This window comes from Ceratotherium simum, chromosome 35 (genome assembly GCF_057802395.1).
Source record: "Ceratotherium simum simum isolate JZ-2026a chromosome 35, ASM5780239v1, whole genome shotgun sequence".
NCBI lineage: Eukaryota > Metazoa > Chordata > Mammalia > Perissodactyla > Rhinocerotidae > Ceratotherium > Ceratotherium simum.
The window spans coordinates 3,151,493-3,171,646 of record NC_141934.1 but is presented as its reverse complement, the minus strand read 5'-3'; the positions used below and the strand labels follow the sequence as shown (position 1 = coordinate 3,171,646).

The window sequence follows — 20,154 nt, the reverse complement described above, 5'->3', positions numbered from 1 at the left end:
CTTGGCCGGGCGGGCAGAGGGCAGGGCACAGAAGGGACGTGCCAGTGGTGGTGACAGGAGCTGCCTGCAGGCGCTGGGAGCTCCAGGCCCTCCTCGCCGCCTGGCCCTGCTCTCCCCCGGGCGGCCAGCCCACCTCGGCGGTCAGCCGGCTGGAGGAATCACGAAGGGTATTGTCTTTCCTCGGCAGCCTGTTTGTTTTCCATCCTGAGATATTGCTGGTAGAGCGTGAAAGGTCAGAAGCATGTGGAATCCAGTGAATTTCCAGCCTCACTTGTTTCTCATCGAGAATTTCCTTTTTCGGTGAACAACTACCTCCCCAGGACTGCTAAGACTAGGGTGGTGGTGGGGGGTGGGGGGCGCAGGCCTGGCTGCCAGCCCCTCCCTTCAGAAAAAGCTCTGGATGGCCCCAGAGCCTCCCTGCCTCCAGGGGGTAAGCATGGGCCTCACAAGAACCCCACAGCCAGGCCAGTGGCCATTGTCCCCGCCCAGGGCTGCCCACCGTGGCCCTCCATAGGGACACGGCCAGGAGACAGCTAGAGATGCAAGTCTCCATGGGGCTACCTTTCCGCCCAGTCGTCCACCCAGCCCAGCTGGGCAGCCACTGGCCTGCACACAAGCGGGGACCCACCCTGTAAGGAATGATGGCAATGGAAGGGCGTGTAGGCATCAGGCTGGGGTCAGGGAAGACCTCTCAAGGAGGTGACACCTGAGATAAGACCTGAGGACGGGGGCAGGGGAGCAAGGGGCAGGGGACAGGGTGGTCACGCACTTAAGGCTGGAGAGAGCAGAGCACATTCAGGAGTGAAACAAGCCATGAAGGCCAGAGCAGAGAGCTGAGACAGGAACCGAGGAGGTGGGGATGGGCCTGGGAAAGCCTCGGGCAGGAGAAGGCCTGGCCTTGGGCCTATCTTGAGGACACTTGGGCCACCTCCTGGTTACAGGTTTAGAGAGCAGAGATGATAGCCAAATCCCTCCATGAAACACGGGACCAACTCAGTGCCCAGGCATCCTGCCTCCCACATCCTGGCACACCTGTGGGCACAGGCTCGGCGGGCAGAGCCTGCCAAAAGATGGTCTGGGAGCCCGGCCTGACACCTGGGGAATTCGCCACACCCACCCTGGAGATGACAGATGAGGCAGCCCTGAGATCCAGGCCCCCAGAAGGCCTCAGAGCACAGGTTATCACCAGCCTCAGAACACAGCAGCGACAGGGAGAAGCCTGGAGAGCCGACCACCGAGCCCGCGTCCCGGGGCCTAGCTGGGGTACCTTGCCCTGCCTTACAGCCTGGTCAGCCAGAGGCCCTCTGTCCACAGTGATGCCTTGTCAAGGAGCCTGACTTTACTCATCCGCTGGGCTGTCGCGTCTGCCCAGAACCACACGTGGTGCTGAAGTAGGGGCAGGCAGAGGAGTAGGAGGGCCTGAAGCCCGAGAGACCACACAGCACCAAGAGCAAGACTTGCCCTGCCCCTGCGGATGCAGTGTCCTCCCACTGGGGACACCATCACAGCCTGGGCACAGCCCTGGGGAGACCTCCAGATGCAGGGATGGGCAGTGAGGAGAGCCCTGCCTCCTGTCTCCAGGCCGCCTGCAGCTGCTTCCCTTCCTCCAAGAGCTGGGCCTGCTTTCGGACCTGATGAAAGCTGCAGACCTCTCTCTACCCAGAAAAACACTCAAGTGCCCAGCACAGTGGCCACAGCCTGCAGCCGTCCACAGACTTCCTCAGGGCCACAGGCCCAAGCAGGACTTCCGGCTGAACTCAAAGAATAAAGCCACCACCTGCCTTAAAAAGACCGGGTGAAGGAGCAAGCCCTTTCTTTGCCATTTCCCCTGTCCCCTGGACCCTGGAGGCTGACCCCTCATCTCCCAGCATGGTGGATTCCACCAGGGCATCATCACCCCTTCCCCTAGGGTCCTGCCAGCTCGCAGCCTCCCTGAGCCCCTGGTACCCACAGCCCCACACCACTTACAACTCCTTGTGGACACCCTGTTTGCCTCCATGCCCCCAACCCCCATGATCAAAGGCCTCTTAAGGGCAGATTCTGGGTCTCTGCCCAGTGCTCCTGCCTGGCACAAAGCCTCTGCTGCAGGGACAGCTGGGCGGGGTGGCCCTGGCTATGCTCAGCCCTTGTCTGGCTGCGCAGCCTCCACCACTGCCACTCCTGGGCACCCAGGGAGACCGCAGAGCCTCGTGTGCTGGGCCTTCTGCCTCAGTTGGGCCTGCAGCGTATTGCCCACCTTCTCCTTGCCAGGGGCCTGGCAGCTCCCCCTCAAGCCCCCACCGGTCAGCACTGGGCCCAGGTTGCCCTCGGCGCCTCCCTGCACTGCCCCCACCTCTGGGGCCTCCCACACCGTGTGCCTCTGAGCCCCCTCCCCCACATAGTGGTTCTCAGTGTGGGCTGAAGGCCTGAAAGAATCCCCACACCCGCCCAACCCTTGGGGATGAAACCTCAGAAATGGATCTTAACCCTATTGCCACAAGACTCTCAAGATCTGGACGCGGTTGTGGGGCCGTAGCTGCTGTTTCTGGGACCCAGCATGGTGCCTGGGACTGGTAGGAGCTTTCTGCAGTTACTGAACAGCCATATGGACCAACAACTAGATGCCTGACCTGGGCTCTGTCCCCTCTTGTCCTGCAGAGGACAACCTCCCTCCCGGCCTCCAGGGTTACTCCCCACGCACCTGACTGCAGCCCAACCTCACCTGCAGCGAAGGCCCTCATGGCGCCCAGCTTCCCCTGCCTCCTCCCCAGCAAGCCTTCTCCAACCCCCGGCAGCCAAGAGCCCCTCCTCTGGGCTCTGAGCAACATGGGGGTCTCGGGGCCGAGGCCCCGCTCAGCAGGACTGGCCCTCTGCGCCCTGAGTGTGTCAGGCCTGGGGTGTGGTCTGCTCGAGGTACCCAGACAGGAGCTGCCTGGCCATGTGAGGCCTACGAGTGCTATGAGCGCAGTGCTGTCCACAGCTGGGTGAGGGCGGCCATGGCCGAGAGGGCATCCCTGCCCGGTAGAGCCCCGCATATGGCAGTTACTTGGAGGGTGTTCGGAGCCCTGAGGGCCTGTCACGGCATTGAGGTGAGAGCGGAGCCCCCCAGATGGGGCAGACGTCCTGACACCAGGCGCCACCCTGAGGTCCTGTGGTGCCCGTGACACCCGCCACGCTCCCAGAGACGGTGCCTTGATGGAGCAGCCCTGGCTCCCCTGACAGCAGCCTCTCCCGCTCCGCCCTGCGACACACCAACAAGCCTACCTGCATCCCAGGAGCCAGTGGCGGCAGGAACAAGAGAGGAAAAGCCCGGCCACTCACCGTCTGGTTGTCTTCATAGAGCTTCAGGTCATAGCCGCTAAGCTCCACACAGAAGATGATGGCCGTGACGCCCTCGAAGCAGTGGATCCACTTTTTGCGCTCTGACCTCTGCCCGCCCACATCCACCATCTTGAAGGTGAGCTCCTTGAAGGTGAACTTGTTCTCCACGATGCCGGTGGTCATGTCTCGGGAGCGCAGGATGTCCTCGACTGTGGGGATGTAGTCGGGCGCGGCGATGCGCTCCAGGTCATTCAGGTAGTAGGCAGCATTGTCCTCCAGGTGGTACTCGCTGGAGCGCCCAAAGCAGGCCTGTGCCCCAGGGTCGGCCCATAGCCGCCGCATGACGCCCAGCAGCTCGGGCGTGATCTCGCCCTTGCTCTCGGCGGGGCCCGTCAGTGCGAAGAGCTGGACGGCGTCGTAGGCGCGGTCGGGGTTGTGGAAGTCGATCTTGAGGGCGGCCAGGGCACGGATGATGCGGGTCAGCGAGTCGATGGCGTTGTAGATGATGAGGGGCTTGTACTCCTTGCAGGCCTCCAGGTTGAAGCCGCCGCTGTGGATGATCTTCATCTGCTTCACAATGGTGCTCTTGCCCGAGTTGCTGGTGCCCAGCAGGAGCAGCTTGATCTCACGGCGCTGCCGCTGGCTCTCTGAGCGCAGGTGGCGGTCGATTCTCCGGGACCGCCGCGCCGCCTCTTTCTCCTCTGAGCTTTGCCGACATCCCATGGTCCGGCAGCGGCAGGCCCAGAGGCGGAGCACGGACGGGGAGCCTCTCCCTGTCGCCACGCAGCGGGGACACTGAGATGCGGGCAGGTGTGCCCGACAGACAGAGCCCAGCTGCCCTTGAGGTGCTCAGCGCGGGTTGGGGGGCGAGGCCGTGCCACAGTGCAGCCCCTGCCCCAGTGCCTCTTCTCCAGCTGGCATGGCGCTCGCGTGCTGCGGAGGCGGCCACGCCCTCCTTCTAGTGACACTCCACCTCCCCGGGCCACCGTGGGGCCTGATTCACCGCAGTCATTCCCTGTCTCCCCGAGGGTGGGAAGTAGTCCGCTGGCGCCTGCCTAGGCTGTTGACGTCTGGTCACAGGTTGCTGTGGTGATGCTGCAGAGCGCGGCTGGAGGGCTGGCCGCCGGGGCCAGTGCTATGGGCGCTCCCTGCGGCCCCCCTGCCTTGGGCATCCGCCCTCCACCTGCCAACACAGAAAACAGGGTGAGCCTCCTCCCACCGCAGGCAGGGCAGGAATGGCAGCCCTCGGGATGGAAGTGGCCTGGGGAACAGTGAATCAAACCCCCTCCCCGCCGTGGGGGTCTGCAGAGTTCCTGCCCAAATCACAGCAAAACAAACACACCCGGCCGCAGCACCACAAGCCCCTCCCAGTGGCCAGTTTGCCTGAAGCCAGGTGCTCAGGAAAGAGCGCTTAGTGCTATACCAGGACCTTGGCCTGAGGGTCTTCGAAGATGGGAGTGAACCTGGGCTCCGCTGCCCCTCCCTGCCCACTGGACCTGGCCGACCTCACCGTCCCTGAGCCTCAGTCTCCCGTCTGGTGGTGATTAGGATTCAATACAGCAATCCCGCTGTGATGCCCCCTGCACCCTCTCCTGCAGCTGCTGGGGCTGTACCCACGTGTGCTGCAGCATCGCTGGGGCTTAGCCTCTCCCTGGATTACGGTGGGGTCCCAGGCCAGGGTAACTGAGTGCCCCCTACTCTTACCCCGCCCCCCGTGGGAGCTGGTCACTCCTGCTTTCTCCCAGGACAGGATGTTCACCAGGAGGCTGTCCAGGCCTGGGAGGCAGCAGACAGGCAAGGAACAGAGCAAAGTGGAGGCCGCAGGCTGGGAGCACCACAGGGTGGACAGCAGCCTGGGGATGAGGCTCTCGGGTGGGCAGGGTGGCCTCACTCCTGGGGGTGAGGTGGAGGGAGGCTTGGGCTGGGCAGGCCGAGTGGTGGGAGCAGGGGCTGGTGGAGCGGGGACGGGGAGGTAGAGGGGACGGGGTGGCACAGGGCGGCAGCCCAGGTGTGGGAGGCAGGACAGGCCAGAGCATGTCCAAGGGCATCAAGAATCACTGAGTCCAGGCAAGTCAGGGGCAGCCCAGAGGCTCCCCGGTCCCAGGCCAAGTCTTTCATGTCCTCACCCCTGCTCTGTTGTGAATAAGGAACAGTTGTGTTCACAGCTAGGGCAGAGCCTCAAAGCCCCAATTTCTGCCAGACACCTGTTGACCCAGGACACCTGTATGCTCTTCCCAGGGCTCCCCCAATGACTGCGGGCACCTGGGCCAGGGCCCTCCCCACCAGGCAGCCCCAAAGCTCAGGCTTTGGCCCCAACTGGGAGCCCAGGGCAGTGTCTGCTCCCCTCACCCCCCCCACCTCTTGCCGCCTTCCTCCAACCTCTGTCCCTGCCTGGCTGACCCCCGCAGCCTTACCATTCTGCCATGGCCAGTGTTCACCCCTCCAACGCCCCCATTCCCTCCATGGCAGGCCCTGGGCAGGAAGGACCTGAGTCCAACAGACTCTGGGAGCCAAGGGCCTTGTCTGGTCTCCCCACCTGTCCGTTCTCCCAGCTGGCTCCGTGCCCGCTGGTTCCAGCAATCCCGCTCTGAAGCAGACCCCCTGTGCCCCTTCTCTCCCTGGGGCCCCCGCCTGCCTCCGCAGCCAGGGGCGCTTCAAGCACCTCTCACTCGCCTCTCCCCCCAGGGCGATGTGCCCCCACTGTTCCCCAGGCATGTGTCTCCACATCTCAGAGCCTGACCCTCACTGGTCACAAGTGTCTGTGAGAGGTACAGTGTCCAGTGCAGAGCCTGGTACCCAGCAAGTGGCAGCCCGTCCCCCACTGTCCCCGTCACCTCTGAGCGCCCCCTTGTTCGCCTCCTCAGACAGCTTCCAACCCTGCCCTGCCCTCTGCGGCACGCCTGGGAACGTGGGACCAAGCATGGCCCGTGTGCTAATGCTGCCTCTTCCCAGGACAGAGTGCGGGAAGAGCAGGGCCCGAGAGCAGTGCGGGGCGGCACAGAGCGGGCACTTAGTAAGCGCTGGTGGGAGGGAGGAAGGAGGGAAGGAGTCAGACGTGGAGAGGATGAGGAACTTTCCTGCTTCTCCGCAGTCTCACAGCCCACAGATAAGGGATGAACTAGGAAACGTCTCTGCCAAGAGAGCTGTGATTAAATGGATGGTCAGTCAGCACAGTCCCAACGAGGTAAGAAATTATGCTTAGAATGCAAGCCCTCCGACGAGCCCCGGCCCCAGGTGCAGGGTGGGTGCTCAAGGAGCGCATGTTGCAGGAAGACATGTACATGACACAGGCAGCACACACGCTCACACATGTGCGAGCATTTGCCATGTGAGCAGAGGTCTGGGAAGGTACTCACCAAGCAGCAATGAGTTCTAGGTTGTAGAATTACAGGGATTTTTTTTCTTCTTTGCATTTTACCATATTTCCTCTTTTTTCTTCAGTGAAGTTTTGTCATAAGAAAGATTTGTAAACAAGTGTCATGGCATTAACAAGGCCCCGTCTCTCGTCCCACCGGGGCCTTGCCCCCTCTGCCATGGACTGTGAGCGTGTGGGGCAGGGACCCAGTGGCTGTTCCCCGGTCCCTGCTGATGACCCGGCAGCCCCTCAGGGGGGGGAAAGGAGTCCCAAATCCTCAGCCAGCTGCCCGGGACATCTTGTTCCACCCCAGCAGCCACTCAGGGCACCTGGGGCCCTCCCTGCCAGTGCTGTCACTCCAGCAGGAAAGCCAGTGCCCTCCCTCCTGGAGGCAACGCCAGGCAGGCCGGGGTGCCCCATGCTCTTCATTACCATTTTTCTCAATTTTATGTTTTAAAATCTGAGGTATAGCAAGGCCCAAGTCACCACCTGTCCCCCAGCTGCTCAGGGACAGGGACAAAGACCACCCAGAAGAGCAAGTTCCTCCCACTGTTCACTGCCACCTGAGACAAGCGGGCCCCCAGATGCTAGGTCTCCATGTCTCGGGGCACCCTGCAGTGACCCACTCTTGGGAAATGGTCTAGCCTGGGCAGATGACACGGCCTCTCCCTTGCCTCTGGGAGAGCTGCACCTGAACAGGAGATGTCGGCTGCTTCCCTGCAGCGCCGCGCACGGTCCCCCTGCCTTGGGTGCTTCTCAAACCCAAATCCTTCCCTCTGCAGCCTGGGCCCGGGGAGCCCGCCAGGCCCAGCACAGGCTGTTCTCCGGAGGGCTTGCTCCTGACCCCAGCTGCTCCTCGGCAGCGGCGCCTCTCACCTCCCTCCTGCACCAGAACTTGGTTCTTCACAGGCCAGTTCACACGGCTGCCGCCCCTGTCGGCGGGCACCCTGTCCCCCTCCACTGCCTGTGCCTCCCCACTGCCACTTCCCTTTCTCTGGTCTCTCCCGCCAGGCTGGGATTTCCTTAAAAGTGGTGAGGCCCTTACCAAACACCATATATAAAAATTAAGTTAAAATGGATCAAAGGCTTACATGTAAGACCTAAAACTATAAAACTCTTAGAAGAAAACATAGGGCAAAAGCGGCATGACACTGGATTTGGCAATGATTTCTTGGATATGACACAAAAGGCACAGTCAACAAAAGAAAAAATAGACAAACTGGACTTCACAAAAATTTTACAAATTTGTGCATCAAAAGATACTGTCAACAGGTAAAATGGCAACCCACAGGATGGAAGAAAACACTTGCAAGTCACCTATCTGATAAGGCATTAATATCTAGACTATACAGACAACTCAGCAACAAAAACACAAACAACCCCATTCAAAACTGGGCAAAGGACTTGAATGGACATTTCTCCAAAGATGCACAGATGGCCACTAGCACATAAGAAGATGCTCAACGACACTAATCATTGGGGAAATGCAAATCCAAACCATGAATAGATACCACTGCATACCCAGACACCCAGAGGGATGGCTACTATCAAAAAACAAAACATAATAACAAGCCTTGGTGATGAAGTGGAGAAATTGGAACCCTCACACATTGCTGGTGGGAATATAAAACGGTGCAGCTGGGATGGAAAACAGTATGGCGATTCCTCAAACAATTAAACATAGAATTACCATGTGATGCAGCAATTCCACTTCTGGGTGTATACCCGTAAGAACTGAAAGCAGGGACAGCCAAGTGTCGGAGCTCTGCCATCCACATGGGGCTGCCACCAACAGTGACATCCGAGGTGGGTCCCTCTGTTAGAGGCACTCTCTTCTTTCAGATCACCAGAGCCCAACAGGCAGAAGGCCCCACTCAGTTCTCCCTGCAGGTCTGCGGGGCTCAGCCCCACTCTGGGGGGTGTGAGTGCTCAGTGCCCTGGAACCCGCGGGGGCTCGGGGCTATGCGTGGATGCAGAGAAGGAGGCCTGCGAGCAGGAGTCCTCTCTGAGCCTCCTGCCAGTCCTTCCTCTCTTGGAGTCTAACCTGGGCTTTACTGAACCTCCAAGGACTCCCGGAGTTGGCCCAGAGGCAAAAGGCCAAGGGCTAGACAACCACATTGTTCCTTGGCCCAGTAACTGCTCGTGGGTCCCCAGGGCCCGACACCCCCACCACAGCACTGCTGGGTCCAGCTGGAAATTACTGAGGAACAGAGGAGGGAAACAGTGTACCAAGCAGAGGGGGAACATGTGCAAAGGCCCTGTGGGAGACGGAGAAGCAGGGAGGAGAGAGGAACCATGGTGACCGGGGAACTAAAGGAAGGCAGAGTGGCTGGACATAGAGAGAGAAGGAGAGAGGTACAGGTGAGGGGCGGGCAGAGCCAACCAGGAAGAGCCCACCGTGCAGCTGCACATTTGTGACTGTGTGGTGGCGTGCATGTGTCTATGTGTGTGTCTGTGGTTGCATGCATGCAGATCTGTGTGTGAGTCTGTAGGACTGCGTACGTGTGTATGTACTGGTCTAGTCATATGCGTGTGTGTGCAGGTCCATGTACGTGTGTGGGAGTACGCAGGTGCACACACACGTCTGCGTGTGGCTATGTGTGGTGCGCCAGGAGCAGAGGTGCATGTGGAGGGGTATGGGCTGACGTGGCACCAGGCTGAGGTGGATGAGAGGCCGAGGGGAGGTGGCAGGGGCTGTCTCATCCACAGTTATGTACCAGGCCGGGCTTTGGGCCTGGCACCTGGGGCGGGGGCCACTGCTGGAGGAAGCAAACCTGTACCCGAGTTCACGGAGGTGGGGAGGGCGAGAGGCACACCAGAGCAGCAAATCCACAGTGACGACGGAAGGTGCCGAGTGCTAGCCGAGGAGGGTCGGGGGTGCTGGGGTAAAGGCTGCAGGCTGCCCCCCAGGTGACAGGTAAAAGTGATCACGGGCAGCTGGCGAGGGATGTGAAACTGCTGGTGCACAGGCCCTGAGATGGCGATGTGCCTGGCCAGTCTGAGGGACAGGAAGGAGGCCGGGTGACTGGCACCGGGAGTGAGGGGCGGAAGCAGGAGGTCACTGTAAGGGCTCTGGCGTTGTCTCTGAGCAAGTCGGGGGCCAGCATTTGAGTGAGGAGGGCCGTGATCTGCCCTACGTGTGAACGGCATCCCTGGATCAGGGGGGATCCTGCATGCAGCTGTCCAGGCGCCAGGGCAGCAGTGTGGGCTGTGCGATGGCCAGCGACTGGTGACGGAGTGGTGGTTGGGTTCAGGGAGCCCCAGGGTCTGGCCAGCAGGCTGGGAGTGGGCCGTTCTTGGAGGACACGCTGGGCAGAAGCAGCAGGTGTGCCCATGGCAGGCTCAGTATATGCAGACAGGGCTAGGGCTCCCCAGCAGCCCCAGGAAACTGGCTCCTTTGGCTGTGGCTCTTTTTCTTATTTTATTTTATTTTATTTTAAATTTTTTGTTTATTGCAGTAACATTGGTTTATAATGGCTGTGGCTCTTGACAAGCTCCATCATGGCCCCTCACGGGCCTCCCTGACTCGACCACCCACTTGCTTTTGTACCCAAGGCTGCCAGGGTGTGACCCCCAAATCCAGAGTGCATTCAGGGACCCCTTGGCTGAAAGCTGCTCCCCTCCCTGCGGTCTCAAGGCCGGAAGCTTCAGCACACGCACGGCGTATCCCCTTCAAGACCCTCCCTACCCGGCCCCCGGGCCTGGTCCCTGCTCACCACCTGGCAGGCTCGGCCTGCCTTCATGTCACACTGCCCCCTTCCCCCAGACATGACCCTCTCAAGTCTCTACTCATGTCACAGACGTCGGGTGACAGCCCTGAGCCAGGGGTGGGGAAACACGGTGGTGGAGTACGGTGCTGCCACCTCTCTGTGGCTCTGCACCCTGGACGCCCACCACACCAGGCCTCGGCTCTCCCTGGGCATGCCCCCCACGGCCTGGCACAGAGCTCCAGAAATGTAACACGGTACCCAGCATCACCCTCACTCACAGCCCAGTTAGCGCCACAGCAGAGCAGGGCAAAGCAAGGCCATGGAACACCAGCCCGATTCCTCTCTGAATAGCCCCTCCTGGGCCCTTCCCCATGGGGGAAGGGAGCCCAGGGCCAAGGTCACCTAAAGTGTTGCTGCCCAAGCCAGGCTAAGCCAGAGGGTCTCCAAGGAGAGAAGACGGCTTATCAGCTTACTCTGCTGGAGAAGGCCTGGGCCCGGCGGGCGGGGCTCCCTCCTCACCAGGCCCCCACATCCTCGGAGGGAGACAGAGCGGAGACAAGAAACCAAGGCCCTCACTCTTCGGACTCCCTCCCCGACAGGAGGGCCTGCTCCGCACTGAACCTGGGCTACCAGAAAGGGGTGAGCTAGGGAGGGGGCAAGACCCTCCCCCAGGGAGGTAGTTTGGTCCAGTTGAGGAGACAGACCCACACCCACACTGAAAGGATAGAGAGGCACGGTCATGATTGTGGCTCAAGCAGAGGTCACTCAGATGGCAAGCCGTGCAGAGAATGGGGGTAGGACCCCAGAGGCAGAGGGCAGTCAGGTCATGGGGCCAGCAAGGCAGAGTGAGACCATATACCCAGAGCAGTGATGGGCCCCAGCCTGATGCCCGGGCTGGAGCATGCCCAGCCCCAGTGTGGGGATCAGGGTGTCTGAGGTCCTGTCCTGGGGCTTTCCACCTCCCCCAGAGTGGCCTGCCCCTGGCTCTGAGGAAGCTGAACCTCAGCCTGCCTGGCCTATGACTCAGCACTACTGTCCCCCTGCCCTCCCCCCAACCCAGCTTGCTCAGACGCCTTCCGCTCTGGCAGCTGCACCCTTCCACCTGCCAGCTCCACCTTGGTACCCAGCAGCTGCTCTGTAGTGACCTGGAGGGGGGAGGGAGGAGGCCGGCCAGGTGTCTGTGTCCTCAGGCCCTTCCTCACAAAAGGACTTCTGGGCAGAGCAGGGAAGGCCCGAGTCCCACTAGGCCAATGTCTCTGAGTTTGCAGAGACGAGCAGGAGATGCATGTTGGGGTCCACACACCTCTGCTGCTGGCCTCGGGTCCGCCTTGGCTTGCAGCTCAGAAGGGGCTCCTCCCAGTCCCCCGGCCTGAACCCACCCACGTCGTCTCCATCATCTTCTTCTAAAGGGTAGGTCCCTCTCTCACCCTCCAGAACCACCATCCCTACGTCAGCTCCCATCATGGCTCTATTTTAGAAATGGAAGGTCCAGAAAAGCCTCTGCCTGCAGCCAGATTACCAGTTTTCCTCCCCTCTTAATAAGGAAACGTTTCCCACTGCCCTTTCATGCCTGGCCTACTGGAATCAGTGTTTTACTTTCGGTCGACAATCTGCATGCTCCCTGCCGCCTGAGTGTCGTGTGCTGGGTTCCCTGTCTGCATCCCTCATTAGGTCTTCCCAGAGCCTGGCCTGGACCCACAGGGGCCTTCTTGGTGGCAGCAGCTCCTCTGTGGTCTCTTATAAGCTGATGTCCTCCGCGCTGCCTGGTTCTTCTGCTGGTTCTGAATAGCTTCCCTCCCCTTTCAACTCCCCGCCTCTGCCCAGCCCCAACACGTGTTGTGGCCCCAAGATGGTGTGTTTCTTCTCTCCCGCATTCAAAAGCGGGTGTCCTAAAGCAGTGTGTTACTGGCCTTGTCTGCACATCACCCTAATAATGGTCTGATCACAGTCTAGGGCCCTGCAGACTCCTCATGGAGCTTTTTCCACGTGTTCTTGGACCATCAGGGACAGCTGTGGGCTGGGCCTTGGGGCGGGTCTGTCTCAGAGAAGCTGGGCATGGTAGGGTCAGGGAGAGGGCTTGGCTGCACTTCCCACGTCCACAGTGGGCCTCCTTGGGCCACTGGGAGGGAGGAAGGAAGGCGGTGCCTCAGCCATGACCAGCGGAGGACAGCCTGGGCCTCCATCCCGCACGGGTCGGCTCCTACCGCTGGGCGCCTGCCTGTCCTTGTACACACGTGTCATTGTGCGTCTGCCTCACAGTGTGCCTGGGAGATGGGCGCAAACTTACAGATGTAGAAACTCAGGTCTGAGGAGGGCGACACCCTCCTCAGGGCAGCCCAGCTGGGAGCCTGCAGGACTCAGCTTCCTCCAGACCCTCGGACCCCAGGACCCCAGGACCCCAGGACCAGCGACCACAGCACAACCTGGCCACCTGCTCTGTTATCTACTCAATGTTTTCCTTTAAATTGACTTGCGTTTTTTCCTTACACAGGTGCACTTTAAAAACTTCATATTCCTAGTTTAAATGGAAAGCCAGTGTCACTCGCCATAGACAGAAGTGCCCTGAATACAAGCGTGTGTGAGGGCAACGCAGCGGCTGCTGGCCAGGGACTGCCCTGCAGAAGGGGCCGGGCGAGGCCCTCGCTGTCTGTTAAACAACAGGGATTAGCGGGTGCGGAGGGTGTGAGCGCCACACTGGCACCAAACTGGGATTTTCTCCTTGAAGGAAAAGGATTGAGAGAGAAATAAACAAGGATTACCTTCCTCACAGGGAGGGCTGGTGCTGCTCACAGCTGTGGCCTCGCCACCTCCTATGGTCTGGTGGCCACCCAGCCCCTTGCGGATGCAGATGGGGTGCACAGGGAACCTGGGCCCAGAAGCCCCCTCTCCTGGGACGCCCAAGGCAGAGGCAGTGGGGCTGGGACGGCGGCTCCTGGGCTGTGGTGTCAGCGCTGCATCCCTTGTCCTCACTCAAGCCAGGGGCACCACCCCTGATGTACTGTCACCCCCTCCTCTGCCCGGTTCCATTTGCCTGTTCATCAGGGCACCCTCCTCTGCTTCTCCGTCACTAAATAACTCCACATGAGGTGCAGTGGGCTCTTACACCCAGGCCCGAGGCCCTGCACCCTCAGATCCGAACAGGCGGTCAATCAATCGACCACTGGGCTGTAGGATGACCACCATGCCCTCTGGGACTTGAGCCCCGGCGTGTGCAGGCTTTGCTCTGGGCATGGGGGGACACGGGGGCTGGGGAACAAGCTGAGTCTGTGCATCAAGGAGCTTGTATTCTGGTTGGGGAGACCATGAGCAATTAAGTCAGCAAGGCCATTTCTGATAAAGAGCAGCGCCATGGAGAAGAGGGAGGAGAGGCGTGTGGTTGGTGTTGACTAGAAGGCTGGGCGGGGAGGTCCAGGGAGGTGACACTGGAGGAGACATGATGACAAGAAGCCACCAGTCACGTAGGAGTTGGGAGGCAGGGGTAGGGTAGGAGGCAGGTGGGGTAGGGACACCTGAAGGGGACGCTGCCCCAAGGGCTCGGCTGGGCAGTGGGAGACCCTGCCTGGCCTAGGCCCAGCTGAGGGCAGGTCCGCCCCAGAGAAAGTGGCTCAGTGGTGGCGGCCCCGGCAGGGACCCCCAGGGAAGAAGGCAGAAACTGCCCCCCTCAAGTCCCCCTTTCTCCCACGGAAGTGCCGTTGGTGAGGGCGTGCAGCAACCCGCACCCAGGACCCGGCTTGGATCGAGGCACCAGAACAGTCTGCTGCCCCTCCCCAGGTGATGCTGGACACGTGGGTTCCCCGAAAGGCCAGCAAAGCAAGGCCAGTGAGTGAGGCTTAACGCGCCATGTCTCCCTCACACCTTACAGCTCGTGGGCCTGGCCGACATCACATACGGCGGAACCCGGCTCCGCCCGTCAAACACGCTCACAGTTTCTCCTCCAACGGCACATATTCTTGGACTAACAAGCCACGTCTCCCTGAGGAGATAAAAACTCCTGCTTGCCTTGATGCCAGTGATACTGGAGAGGCGACAGGGACAGGCTACCCTCCAGGAGCTGCCCTCTGGGGAAAGCCAGCCTCCACAGCCCCACCCCCGCCCTCCCATGAACCCCACAGAACCCCTGACCGCCGCAGCACCAGGCTGCCCCTCGGAGCCCTGGGGGCCTCAGTCTAGACTCGCCGCTGGCCCTGTGTGACCTTGAGCAGGGTGTCATGCACTCCTGGCTTAGCAGTGGGACTGGACTTCACCCTGGGAAGAGACCGGCAAACATGCCCTCGGACCGGCCCTTCCTTGGCCTCTGGGCTGCTGGCTCCTCTGCAGGCGCCTGCCCTGACCACACCCGCCATGCCGCCTCTTCCCTGCCCACCCTCCCCGGTCACCAGCTCTACTTCCCTCTCAGCAGGTGCTCTGTAAAAGATGTGCAGAACAGATGGATGGGAAGATGGACGAACACCAAAAACACTGGTATACAGCTCCAGAGCTTCCCCAGCACGCCCTTCTGAGCGCCTTACCTCACATGACCTCGCCCGGGGCCCTGCAGGTCTCCACTAACCCATGGACCAGTACCGAGCCCTCAACACCCCTGGGACTCTGGCACCCCTCTGCCTGTGCCTACCCCTCCCCCAAACGCCCCAGGACATCTTGCCCCCCCGCAAGCTGCAGGCTAAGCCCCAAGGATCTCAGACTCAGCGTGGCCAGCGGTGCTTTTGTCATCCCCTGCCCCAGCTTCTAGTTCCTCCTCCCATCTCCCGTCCTCCTGAGTGCCTGGAGTCCTCCTGAGCTGTCCATCTGCCCGATCTTCCTCTCTCCCTCCCACCACCCTGGCAGCTCCCCCTGCCCCTTCCCCTCCCAGCCGGCTTGTGCCCCACCCAAAACACTCTCCTGACCACTTCACACCTGGCTGAAAATAAAACAGGAGCCTGGGGGATGGGGGGAGTCAGCATGGACTCTGCACCCCATGTGCACCCTGCACGTGCCCTCATGCCAGGAAACCCCACACTTCCCTACAAGCTGCCCCTGGACTCTCTCCTGGGGCGGTCCCAAGGAAGGGGCTTCCAGGTTGGCCTGGCCAGGAGGGAGCTCTGCAACACGGCCGAGCAGCCCCCTCCCCACCACTTGTCTGCTACAGACCCCTCCTTTACAACCTTTCCAAGTAGAGGCACCCACCCCTCCCCATTCTAACGCTCAACAACAACAACAACAAACCAATTCTGCAGAGTCCACCATTATTATAGATACATTTCTCAGATCCATTAACCACCAAAAGTTGCCATCAAAGTTGGGACTGCTGGCTGGCTGGCATAATGGGAAGTGACTTAAAGCAGGGCGTCATAAGAAATAATAATATGTACTTTAAATGTCTTATTTTAACTTAAAACAGATAAATGTACATTCATTTGCCAATTTTTGGAGTGAGCCAAGATCTCTTCTCAGAACACAGGCTCACTCACTGGAGTCGCGGTCACCGTGCCTGCTTAAAGCACAGCACACCATGCGCCAACGTCCAGTTGACCTTCTCCACTTGTCGGGAGGTGGCAAAGTAGCTGGGACCGAATCCTAGGTTGTCTCAGCTCCCTGTCCCCAACCTTAGAGTTGTCTTGCCCACACCAAACCTAACCACAGCTTTTACTGAGGCTTTCCAAAGCATCCACTTACTTCCCATAGAAGCCCTCTTTACATTCATATCTCATCAGTTTATATGACATTCAAGCGTGTAATTACAATAACAAGTACAGTTGGCACACACAGGTTTGGGACAAACACCACTGACTCAAAGGGGCGGGCACCAAAGCACATGGCACAGGTAGCCTGCCCTCCTGCCGTGGACATGGGCCAGCACGTTTTAGCATGAGAATAGAGCAAGTCCATTCCTCCAGCGAGTGCTGGTGACAGGGTAAAAGGGTGTCTGGGCACCAAGATGTCTGTAAGGCTTGTAAATGACTTTGCATTTCATTTATCACAACAGCTTCTGCAAATGTTTGACAAAGTGGTACAAATTGCACATGTGAGACACTACTGCTTAGGGCTTGGGGCCACAGGACTCTGTGTGTGGGTTCTCTGCAGCCACTCCACAGCCACTTGGGCCCAGGCCACTGGGTTAGCTTATCCATGGCCCCTAAACTCCCTGAATGGCCTGGCACCAGCAGACCCGCAGCGGGTCTCCCCTTAAAAGCAGCCCCTCTTTCTTTGCCTCCTCCTAGCTCCCTGCTTATTTTGGACCCCGAGTCTAAGTGGATGGGAGAAGGCCCAGGGTTGGTGTGTGGTGTCCCCAGCTGCAGACAGGCCCCAACAAATGGCTATGCCCCAGCTAGGCAGCCTCTCGGCCTCAGGGTACTGCTAAAGATGACCAGGAGAGCCCTTCCCAATGGCCCCGTGCTGTCCTGTGGCTCTGGATGCCCTCAGCCACGTGTCTGACCAGACCAGATGTGATAGCATCGCCTGAGGAACACTGACTCAGGAGCAAATCAGGCCAGAGACTTCTCAGGGCCAGGAGTAAATAAATACATCAAAGCAGAAAGGTTCCACGTACAAGGGGAAGGAGGCACTGATGCACAGCTGTGGCCTTCAGTAAGAGCTGGGTGGAAGGGGTCGCTGCCTCAGGGAGAGCCTGGCTCCCCAGTTTCCACAGCGAAGGTAACTGCTGACTTTCTCTCGGGCCCCTGGGCTGGGTGGGGGCTCTGATTTAACCATTCTGGGTGTCTGTTACCCTGCAATTTCCTGTTCCCTGCCTCTGAGCATCACACCCCACCATCCCATCCCTCCACTCTCTCTGGTGAGGGCTCCACAGGGCCAGACAAGTGCCCCACTCCTTCCCTAGCCCCTCCTACCTCCCTGTAGCTCCTTTCCTGTCCTCTCCTGGAAGGTGGGCACCACCTCCCGTTGGGTCCCCTTTTTCTTCTTTGCCATCCCCCACAGACTGCTTCCTGAGCCTCCTAAACTCACACGGGCCTGCAGGTTGCAGATTCAGAGACTCCAGGCCAGTGTGGCTCCAAGAGAAGTGCAGATGCCCGGGGCCACCCCCAGGTCTGAGGAACGGCCCAGGAGCGTGCATGTGCCAAGTACTTGGGGTCCTCCTGAGGCCAGCAGCCTGAGGCTCCTGCACTTGAAGCTGCTCTGGGTCACTCTCAGTGGCTGGCTCCAGTCCTCCTGTCTGTGACGGGCCACCCCCAGGAGTTTCCAGGCCTGCAGCACCCTCTGACCCTGTCTCAATGGAGTTCTCTCAAGAAGCAGAGCCTGAGTCAGGGATTCCTGGGCGTGTGACTGGTTGAGGGAGCAAGTTCAGGAGAGAGGGACGCAGGACGGGCCAGGAAGGGAACCAGCCACAGGTGTGGTTCCAGCTGCCTTTTGCTTTGGTCTGACTCCACGGGGAGCTCTGGAGCATGAATGCATTGACGCTCTCCCACCTTGAGGGAAGGGGCAGGGCCTCCCAGGCATTCCCAAGCAAGGGGGCTCTGAGGGCCCAGGGCAGTCCTCTGGCAAGGGGCGCAGCTGTGAGCTATGAGCAGGCAAAACTGACCGCGGCTGGGGGCTGGGGACGGAGCAAGGCAGGCAAGGCGACCTGGGGGCACCAGCTGCGTCTACTGCAGGCCCAGCCCACCTGCCCTCTGCCCCTCCCCCTTCCTTTCTAACAGAGCCCAGTACCGGGGTCAGGGCTGGGCCGGGCTGGCCTCAGGAGAGCCCTCTGTCTGGAATCCAGGCCCAGCCTCTCATCTGGATTGCCAGAGTGACCTCTCAGGCCTCCTTGCTCTCTCCTGGCCCCTGCACTCTGTGCTCTACCCAGCAGCCAGGGGGATCCTTATAAAAATATAAGGCAGAGCGTCTCTCTTGTGCTCAAAACCTTCCCACAGCTAACCATCTCAGTTCGGAGCCCGAGTTCAAGTCCTTCCAGGGCCCCAGGGCTCTGTGACCAGCCCCTGCTCTCTGACTCTCCTCCCCTGCTCCCTCCACTCTCCACTCCTGCTGCACTGGCCCTCTTGCTATCCCTCAAGCACACGTCATATGCTCTCAACTCAGGGTCTTTGCACTGGCTGCTCCCTCCACCTGGAACTCTTTGTCCAGAGAGCCATTCCATCCTTCCCACCAGTGGCTCAGAGGTCCCCTCCTCGGGAGGCCTCCCTGCCCCTCCTATCTACAACCCCCTCACAGCACTGCCACCTTCTAACCTGCTGCATAACTCGCTGATCGTGTTTACGGCCCCCCATGTGCTCACAGAATGCCAGCCCCTCGGGGCAGGGGCTGCTGGTCATTATCACTGAGCTGTCCTGGCAGGAAGCAGGTGCTGACCGACCCACCCCAGCCCTTTCTACTGACCGAGGGAGGGGACAGTTGGGGACTTCTGGGAAGTCTTCTAGAAAGGCCCCATATGGACACAGTAGATGTGCCACCTCCCGCCTGGCCTTGGCATCTGAGCCCCCAGCCCAGGATGTCCCTTCATCTGGTAAGCCCATCAGGGCCGGGCTTCTGTTGCTGCCACTAAAAGTATGCCCCCACCCCCACCCTGAGGCCCCCTCACGAGCCCTGGCCCTCACCCTCGGCCTCCCGCCCAGCCCCAGCCTTCCTGTGCCAGTGACGGGGACATTTCCCAAAGTCCCAAAGCTTACCCTTCTGCCCCAGTCCTCAGCAGCACAGTGGCTGCACCCTCCCTTTCCCCTCCACCCCCTCCACACCGTCCTCCATCCCTCGCCCTGCCCCAGGAGAGCCCCAGAACAGCCAGCGAGACAAGACTGACACACCCAGAGACTGAGGCCACATAGGGGCCAAGCCCAGCTGGGGAACTGCAGGAGCTGGAGCAGGGATGGCGGGTGCAGCAGGCCCATAGGGCTTCCTGGAGGAGGTGGGTGGTGTTGGGTGTACCAGGGCAGCCCTGGCAGTGCTCCGGCGCCCCCATTCCTGCCATGGGGCAGGGGCAGGGCTGGGGATGTGTGTGCGTGCGTGGTGTTATCACAGAGGAAATCGATGCCTGGCACTGGCCCAGTGTTTAAGGGAAATGAATAGATTCTGGCCGAGGACAAAGAGAGTTTGATTAATCAGAAATTGGATAATGGAGGCAACACTCTAATTATTTTTCTTCCCAGCACTTTATCGAGAAATATGTTTGCATAGCATATCAGAGGTAACGGGGCGGTTGATGGGGGCGACCAGGCTGGAGGAAAGCCTAGCAGGGGACGGGGCCACCGTATCCACATGCGCCAATGGGGGCTGGATGGCAGGCCGGCCGGCCGGGGTCCTGCTGGTCACTCCATGGGGCCACAGGAAACAAGAGGGGACAGGTGGGGAAGGCCACACACAGCTAGGGCAGCTGGGGTCACAGAGGATGAGCCACACTGGGGTGGGCAGGGGGTGGGGGGTGTGAGGGCCAGGCCCTCAGTCAGCACATAGGCAGACGGCCTCAGAGAAAGGTCTCTCACGTGGAGACGGCTCCTTCACTGGCCCGGCCACCTCCTCGCCACCCTGCCCTGCCCACAGCCTTGCTGGCACAGTGGCAGGGGTGTGTGGAGTGGGGCACCACCAGCTCAGGTCACCAGGGCCTGCTAGAGCCAGGGGGAAGGCTGTAGGGTCAAGTCCTCTAACCCTCGGTCAAGGAGGGTCATCAGGGCCTTCCCATCATTCAGCCCTGGTGAAGCGTGGTGAGCCACTCCACGGCCCAGGGCAAACAGGGCCACTGGGTGCCCGCAGGCCCCAGAGCCGGGACTCACACACCACAGCCCTCCCTGGTCACTCGTCCCCTCCTCCCACTCCTACAACACCTAGAGCTGGAACCACACAGTTTAGCGTGTCTCTGTGGTCATCTGG

General features: G+C 60.3%; 1 protein-coding gene across 1 annotated transcript in view; it reads right to left on the bottom strand.

Moving 5' to 3' along the window:
• GNAZ (G protein subunit alpha z) overlaps window positions 1-20,154 on the bottom strand; it is a 54,668-nt gene that overhangs the window by 27,126 nt on the left and 7,388 nt on the right. The window contains exon 2 of the mRNA XM_087423838.1: window positions 3,301-4,483. Coding sequence (XP_087279964.1) covers window positions 3,301-4,023 — 723 coding nt within the window. The 5' untranslated portion in view covers window positions 4,024-4,483. The remainder of the gene's footprint in view (window positions 1-3,300; window positions 4,484-20,154) is intronic.